Here is an 8,756-nt window from a genome sequence, read left to right on the forward strand (position 1 = left end):
CAGACACATTTCTCTCAGTGCAGGCATTCTCTGGTACCCACAGATACCACAAACAAGGATGCTCATCTCCCTATACAAATGATAGGGTGTTTGTAAAGAGCATCCTCCCACGTGCTTTATATCATCACTAGATTACTTATGACACCTGATCCCATGTGGGCTTGTGCACAGAGCTGCTCTGTAGTGCTCAGGGAGGAACAAAAGGTCTAGTCTGTCCATGTCACACACAAGCATTGTCTCCTGAGTGGTTTAACCCAGTGTAGACTAAGACCAAGAAAGAGAAACCTGAAGTCACAGAGGACATTCATGTGCACTTTGAGAATCTGACTAAGAGGACTCATTAGTTTTTCAGAGGACCCAAGTTCGGGTCCCAGCACCCACAAAGGTGGCTCACAACTGACTGTAACTCCAGTCCCAGGGGCTCTGACACCCACCCTCTGACCTCCGTGGGTACCATGCACACATATATGCATGTGTGCAAAACACCCTCATAATAAAGCAAAACAAGTAAGTCTTTTAAAATTTAAAAAAAAAAAAGGCTGGGCGGTGGCAGCGTTTGCCTTTAATCCCAGCACTTGGCAGAGAGGTGAATCTCTGTGAGTTCAAGGACAGCCTGGTTTACAGAGTGAGTTCCAGCTAGGGTTACACAGAGAAACCTTGTCTCTAAAAACCAAAAAGGAAAAAAAAAAAAGATTTAAAAAGATTGAGAAAGCTACAAGTCTTCCCCTTCTTAGAAGCCATTATAAGCTGGAATTTGAAGGGGAGCCTTGCTGCCTAGACTTCTAAACTTTTGCTATCCTTGTATTCATCTACCAATAATATGGTATGTTTTGTTTTTAAAAGTTCACGTAAATATTGCGTACCCAAAACTGCCCTTAAGATTCGATGCTGATTGACCTGTGTATCTCAACTATGAATCTGTAGCCCTGTCTAGTTATTCCACGGCGTGACTATTTTGAGTCATTCCTTCCCTCTTCTGGTGGATGTTTAGGCTTCTTTCCCCTCATTTATGTAAAGGACAGAAAGTCTCACAGGCTGTCTCCTCCTAGTCTCCCTGTCCACACAGCAAGTTTCTCGGTATGAGCCTTCACTCAGAGTAGCTCATGCAACATGTCTCACCATGGCGCCAAAACGCTCTCTGCAGTACGTGCCAGTTTCCACCAGTAGCAGCAAGAGGGGCTCCACATCCTTGCCAACACTTGACACCGTGCAGGGTTTGCCACCCTGATAGGTGTGCAATAGTGTCACCATGGCCTTCTGGCCGCTCCCAGCCAGCCTAAGCATCGCCTCTTCATGGGCCATTCATTTCCTCTGCTCACCCACTTCTCTGCTCTTCTACCGAGCATTTATCATTTTCCTCATTAATCTGTAGTTTTAAAAGTAATCTGTGTTCTAATTTTCTGTTCTCTTCTCTAACCACATTTCCTAGTCTGCCGCTTTCTGAAAAGTCTCAGAGGGCTTTTCTTTGCACAGAATTTTTGTTTTGGCGTATCCATCTCTTCCTTTGGCTTATAAACTCTGGTATTTATTAAAAATTTTAATCAAAAATGCAGACTAAGAGAAACCTCGAACTAGCAGGAGAAGAAGCAATGTCTGTGGTCAGGAGCACCATGAGGGCCATAAGTGCCAAGGTTCTGAAGCTCAGGCTACTGGTTGCTCCTTTAGACTTCAAGATTGAGAATATTAAAGTAGTTACTATTTGCCCATTTTTTAATCCTAAATTCAAATATATTTGGTTTAAGACCTTGCCTCCTTTCTTAGTGTCATAAGGGTAGGACATTATAATTTTCTAAAAGTCTTATATGCATGCTCAGGTCTTTAAATCCCATCTAGAATTTAACACTGTAGAGTGTGGGCTAAGAATCTAATTGTTTCTCCATGTGGACAGTCAGTTCTTCCAGAACCACTTATTAACTAAATGATCCATCATTCCTCGTCCATCTGTAACTCTTCTGTTGGCATGCACAGGCTCCCACGCACACTTGGCTTTGAGTCCCTTCCATGAATGGGCAGCACCATCGCTGGGCCAGTGCCCCTCCTCACTCTTCCTTCCCAGACTTGTCTTAGGGACATCTTGGACCTTACTACACCATATGAATTATCTCCTTCATTTGTGAATTCTACATACAGTTCAATCCCACAGGAATTTATGGGATTACAGTGGATTAATAAATGGGGGGGGCAAAGAATTTTTCAGGGGCTAGGGGTGTGGTTCTAGCATACTCCATCTGCAAGACCTCAAAACCAAAAAACGCTTTATCACTCTGTCCATAAATTCTCTCCTCTAACTTACTCATCTCGAAGTATCTCACAGCTTTTATGCTGGGATTCCCTACAATTTCTCTCGGCTTCTATGTGCCGAGGTACAGGTAGGCAGTGTCCTAGGAGCCCATTCAGCTCCTAATGAGTGCTCACAGCTAATCTCTAGGTTCCTGTCCATTACCCATATGGTTACATCAGACGAGCACACACGTGTGCACTCCACAGTACACATGTGGAGATCAGAGAACAACTCTGAGAGCCGGTCCTCTCTTTCCACCACGTGAGTCCCACGGATTGGGTTCAGGTCACCAGACTTGGCAGTAAGCACTTCAGCTACTCGCTGAGCCGTCTCGCTGGCCCGTAACTTGGATTTCATATTAAAAACAAACTTGTTGCATTATCTGGAATGATGCCTAGAGAGGAAAACAGTGGCTAGCCTGTCTCTATTCGATTCATACTTGTTAATGGAAAGGGACGGAACCAGTATGAGACCGAACGAGATGCGTAGTTTGAGGAAGGTGACTAATTGTTGGCCTAAGTTACCTGGGGGTCATGTTAAATAAATCAAATCAGGTCATCAATTGATTGACAGTAAAACAGAATGTCAGAGAACAGCCTGACGGATAGACAAGAAAGCCAAGGCTGTGACTCAGGCAGGTAGAGAACAGAACACTAATTGCCCATTAAGAGTTTGGAAGAGAGAATCACACAAAGGTGTTCTCTGAGGAGGGAACGCAGCAAGAGGCAATGGCAGAGGTTACCGTGTGAACACAAACAGCCCCCTCCCACCACTCCCACCCCATTGACTCATCTATAAAGCAAAACTAAGAACATGGACGTCTTATTCGTGAGTCACAAGTTCTCCTTGTGAAAATGGTTGAAAATGGCAATAAGGCTTCTTAGGAGCTCTTAGTAAGTAGACAGAGGTCGGAAAGATCCAGGCCTTTTCCACATTAGCGGTGCACTTAAAGGTGGGGAAAGAAAAGCAGGCTTGGGAAGAAAGAGTAATAGAGCTTTCCTTGAGGAATTACAAAAGACAGCGCCGACCCCCAACCCAGTCATCTTTCAGTTTGAAAATGTCCCCTATCGTGTCCCTACCAAAACCAGGCCTACCAAGCTGAGGGACAGGCCCTGTGGGGTGTGTGGCTGCACTGTCCAGAGAGACCTAAAGGGCCACCCAATAACCTCTCGGGGCGATGAGACGCATGCCTCAAGAAACTTCTTGCCCACAGGCAAAATCGGGAGCACAAACCTTATTCATATGCAACTCAGCCAGACACAGAAGATTCAAAGCCTGCACGGCCAAGGGGTGGACAGGTTATTATGGGGTGGGGGCTAGGAGTGTGTGTGACAAGAATGCCCAAGGGAGAGCTAACTGTGCTTCTCTGCCTCTTGCAATGTAAAGCTTAGAGTTCAACTTCGCCTCCTCTCTGCTCATTTAATTATAGGAACCCAAATCCCAGGTACTTTGTAATTTACCATCCAGTTTAAGAATCACTTTCAGCTAAGACAAATTGCTGGGCCACCTGGGCAGAACAAGCGGTAGGAGTCAGGAGCCAACAGGAGAGCTGTCTTCAACCCAGTTAGCCCCGGAGATTTGACAGCTACAGAAAGCAATGCAGCCAGAGCCACCGATAGGCAAAAATCTTAACTCTTAGGATGTCTGAGGACACAAAAAGTTGATTACTTCTTTTGGATAAACCCTGACCTGCCCCAGGAACTAACTACACATAGCAGAATTTCCCCTTGTCTTCCACCTCACAACAAGAGCTGAAGAGCTCATTTTGATCAGGACCACGGCACACTTTGCTGGCTTCTGTCACAGATAATGATGAAACTAGATTTAACACCGCCTGGTCCTGCAGTTTGAGTTGTGAGGCCACACTTCCTTCATTTCACTTGGTTCTCCTGAGGGTGTAGTTTGCCGATCTGTAACGGGGCTGGGAGCTCTCCTGGTGGGACTGCACACTTGAGCCTGTTGAGGCCCAACGTGGGCCATAAATCGAGATCAACCCTCCTGGTTGCCTGCCCCTCTGCAGGGCTGCATCAGGAAAAAGTGCCCTATGTTGGCAGTCTTTGGGAGCTGCAGTGACTTAGTACCCAAACTTGGCTTCTCAGGATAAATGACAGCCAGTCTATACCTCCAGGGGTGGGAGAAAGGGAATTCCATGACGAGAGCCTTGCTTCTGAACATCCACGGGGTCAACTCATCGACCTCAGGCAGTACAAAGGTCACTACCTCTACGGCTGAACAAGTCAAGAAGTGACATGTCCAAGGTCATGCAGTAGTGTGCAGAGAGCTGCCGTTCTAGCTACAGCTGGAGCTCAAAGCAAAGCAAAGCAACCATCCTCTCTGCCTAGAGAGGTTTTAAGTGCAGAGTCCAGCTTCCAACCATCCGGCAGCTTCTGGGTGCTGCTTTCTCCCTGACCCAAACCTGACTTCTGGGCACGGGCACCAGCGCGCCACGCCAAGGGAAAGCCAGTCCCTGAGTTGCCGGCCACGCTCAAGTCGCCCAACCAGCGCCTGCCTGCCTTGGCGCGAGCACCTAGCCCAGAGCCCCGCGCCACCCGTCGAGGGCAGAGTAGCCTGAGAGGCGGAGCTTGGGCTCGGGAGGCCACCGGGAATTGAGTGGACGCTGAGGATGGCGCGGGTTGGCAGAACGCAGCGACCCCTTGGGCGTCCACTCCACAGCGGTTGGGCAGGTGTCGGCGCCCGGTCAGGGCTTCCGAGGCCACACTTCCGAGTGCGAGTGCCCGGCGACACCGCCTGGGGACCCACGGCCTCGGGCCCTCCCGCGGGACGGTCCACGCAAGCCACCACGTCCTCCCCGCCGAGTGTCCCACGGCACTCCCCGCGAATCCCCGCAGGGTACCCCCGCCGTCTCCAGCGGTGCGGGCCGCCTTCCCACGCGGCGCCGCCGGCGGCCGAGCTGGCAAGGCGCCCCCTCGCGCGTGGCCGCCGGCGGCCGGGAAAGTTTGGGGCGCGCGGGGCCGGCGGTACTCACCTGGCCCAAGTTGAGGTAGCCGTGCGCCGCAGCCACGCGGTCCGCCGCTCCGGGGCCGCCCAGCACTTGCACTGCCCAGTGGTTGGTGTAGACGGGGCGCGGCGGCGGCGGCGCGGAGCAGGCGGCGGGCAGCGCGAGCAGAAGCAGCCAACGCCAGGGGCGCAGTGCGAGCGGCGGGAGCCCGTGCCGGCCGGCGTGCCCGGCGCCTCGCGCGACATCGGTGACCCGGGGCGGCGGCCGGGACCCGGGCGCTGGCGGCGCGCGCGGAGGCATGGCAGCGGCAGGCTCGCGCGGCGCCCGAGCGGCGAGTGCGCCGGGGGGTGGGGAGCCGCCTTTTAAAGCCGCTCCGCGCCGGGGAAGCGCCGCCGCCGCGGGCGGGAGCCGGGGAGGAGGAGGCCGCCGCGGCGCGTTCCCGCCCGCGCGGCCCGGTGGCGCCCCTGGGCCCGCGCTCGTGCGGCAGTCTCCCGGCCCGCCCGCAGTTCGGGGGCCGGCGCAGGGGAGGCCCGAGACTTTGGGGCTCTCGGGACACGGCGCTGTTCGGAGTGGCAGCCTCGGCCCCACACGTACTGCTAGGAACCGGGAGGGCCCTGGGTATCCCACGTGAGTTCCTCATATCCCCGAAGAGTTGACTTAGGTCGGCACATTTCTACCGGTTGCAACCCTGGAGGCTGAACTCACCTGCTGGGGTCCCCAAGGCTAGACAGTCTTGCTCAACTTAGCTGTGGCAGTGAACTTGGAAATGTGTCCGGATCTTAGGGGGAAAAGATTCCAGGGAAAGAACCACTGGGGTGTCCCAGCACCTGGCCTGACCCGAAGACCACAATGAATGGTGAAAAGGGAATGTGGAGGACTTAGCTGGAGTCCGCGAGAGATTTGGGGACACAGCGTCCACACAGGGCTGAGGTTGCTGCATAGCCATGCAGGTGAACCCCATAGCTGACCGCTCAGTATCTGTGCAGTCTTTGGCACCTTTCTGTCCTCACTGGGCCTGTAAGACGAGGGTAACAATAGCATCTACCCATCTGGCTGGTTTGAGGATGTCAGTTCTTCCCTTGCAATCAGGGACGTTTGTTTTGATGAGCCCAGGAACTGCCGCGTGGCTGGTATTAGATTGTGTACACTCTTAAAAGTACTCAGTGATCTAGGACCAGTCAATAGAAAAGTGAGTTGACTTCTCTTCACCGTTCCTCCTGCAGCAGCCTGAGAGAACTGTGGGTGCTTTCACGGGGTGAACAAGCAATGGCGAGAGGCTAGGATAGCTGCCACCCTCGGAGGACCCACTGGTCCCAAATGCCCCCACGCTGAAAGAAAACCTTCAGCCAGATTAGTGCAGGAGGGGAAACGGGAAACAAAACAACGAAACAAGGCAGAGAAAGCCTTGAGACAGGAAGGAAGCCGCTTTACCGATGCTCAGGTTCCAAGAACAGCTGGTTCCCGTTCTGGAGCTGTTTGGCATTGGTTTGCCAGAGTGAGTCTATCGCAGGGTTGATAGGGCAGAAATGAGAGGGAATACAGGAGAGAGGGAAAGCAGGATCTACAGAGGGCCACCTGAAGTCCTTTCCAACCTCCCTTTCAAGAGTCCGTAGGTTTTATATTCCACATGATTGTACAAGCACACGTCACCCTAATAAAGGTGGGGGAAGTATGGTGGAAGGCCCAGCCAGGACAAGCTAGATTTATGCCAAGGGCCCCTTATAGCACCAGGGGCCTTCACTCTTCTTCCTCAGATCATGACTGACCCGGCTGTCCCTAGCCAGATCCACCCTGTGTTGCAGAAAAAAAAGACCTGGGTCAAGGTCTAAATGCTCCTGGTCCCTTGCCTGCTGGAAAGATGTGAGGCCATCACACAAAGTGGCCAGTGCTAGAGGAGAACACTCCACACCTGTTGGACAAAAACAGCACCCAGAGCCTTCAGCCTGCCTCTGTCCAGCCAGGTGGCCCTAGAGAAGTCCCTGGATGGAGGAGGGTGGAGTCTGAGCACCCATGCTATTCCTTTCCAGCGATCCACCTGGACAACTTGAGTCCCCGTTCTGCCTCGTGGCCCGCTTGAAGGCCCTGCACGGTGCACATACTCTAGATGATATGGAGCACCTCATACCTCCCAGGAGGGTACCCCTGTCACAGCAGACATCATGACAGGCAGAGACGTAGGTTTTCTAAATTAATTTGGTAGATTCAATGATATAACACACTAAACTGAGAGGAAACTAAAATGCATCTGAATTTTGTATTTAAAGGGGTCAGAATTATTTTATTAACAAGACTGATCCATTGGGACTGAACGTCCTGCTTGTTGTAGAAGTACCTGGGCCACAGCTTGGCTGTAGGAGGGCCAGCTTGCCAAAATGAACATCCTAAATCAAATCGCCTCCTGTGAGTTTCCCACTGATTTACGCGGTGACAGGATTAACTCAATCACTGGAGTCCCAGCCCTCTGAGTTGAGATAGGATCTGTAATAAAACTTGCCTCCTCTTCCTGCAGGGAGGGGATTTCATTACTCACTCAGCTCTGCTCACCAGATGGCCCTGAGGTGCACACAACTCCCAGGCTGTGATTGGGTGGTGGGGGATAGCGGGTGCCTGTGCTGCTCCTTTAGATTGAGGTCAGCCAGGCTGAGCAAGGACAGGACACGGACTGGAAAGGTGACTAGAGATGGCCATGTCTCAGAAGTTAGAAAATACTCCTACCGAGATAGGATGCTTCCACGAACATCTTCCCCAGCAGAAGACGAGCCACTAGGAGGTGTTATGGAGTTATGTTCTTATACCTATGTCTGGTACAGCAAGAACAGGGCTGCCTAGTTGGACCCCAGTGTGCCCCTGAGTCAAGGCCACCACACAGCCTCTTGGGATTCAATCCATTTCAGTGATAGAAACTCAACTGCCAGATTGTGCCTTGGAGAGTATGCTAGGTTCTACAGGCCAGGACGAGAGCTCTGCATCACGTGGGCAGCACCTTTAGGGGTCCAGAGAAGAGTGAGCTCTCAGTGCCTGGGTCACCACAACACTCACTTGTGTATGACCTCAGACAGGTTGCTTTAGTTTCCTCTGCTGTAAGTGGCAGTGGCGCTGCTGTCCCTGTGGAGGACACTGAGGAGCTGGTTGGCGTGGAGCCCTCTGTCCAGCACCTGGCACCCATGCTTGACCATGCTCTGCTGGGTGTCAGGTGCTCCACAGTGGGGCACAGTGGCTGGGGTTGCCCAGCTGCCCTGTGCTGGACTCAGGGGATAGAGGTGCACCATCTGGATCAAGGCCCAGTTTGTGGATCTTCAGGTTTGTAACATTCAGAACCAGGAAAACAGCTCATGATTGATTCTTTGCTGTCACTGTGGGCTGGGTCTGAAACTGAGTTGTTCCAGAGGGGATCTGTGTTGACCTGGGGCCTCTAACTCCTGAGGACCCCGGAAGACCTGCTTTGCAGTGTGATCTCAGACCGAGAGCCAGCTAGGGTTAACCAGGGCATGTCTCATTATTTTTCTGTCTATCAGG

General features: G+C 52.2%; 1 protein-coding gene across 2 annotated transcripts in view; it reads right to left on the reverse strand.

Moving 5' to 3' along the window:
• Positions 1-5,583, reverse strand: part of Pcsk6 (proprotein convertase subtilisin/kexin type 6) — a 184,197-nt gene extending 178,614 nt beyond the window's left edge. For both annotated transcript variants that reach the window (XM_041650048.1, XM_041650039.1), the window contains exon 1: positions 5,268-5,583. In XM_041650048.1, coding sequence (XP_041505982.1) covers positions 5,268-5,540 — 273 coding nt within the window. In that variant the 5' untranslated portion in view covers positions 5,541-5,583. The remainder of the gene's footprint in view (positions 1-5,267) is intronic.
• Between the last annotated feature and the right edge of the window lie 3,173 nt (positions 5,584-8,756).

Source organism: Microtus oregoni, unplaced genomic scaffold (assembly GCF_018167655.1).
Source record: "Microtus oregoni isolate MIOR12 unplaced genomic scaffold, Mior012 000000F_ref0000247, whole genome shotgun sequence".
Classification (NCBI taxonomy): Eukaryota; Metazoa; Chordata; class Mammalia; order Rodentia; family Cricetidae; genus Microtus; species Microtus oregoni.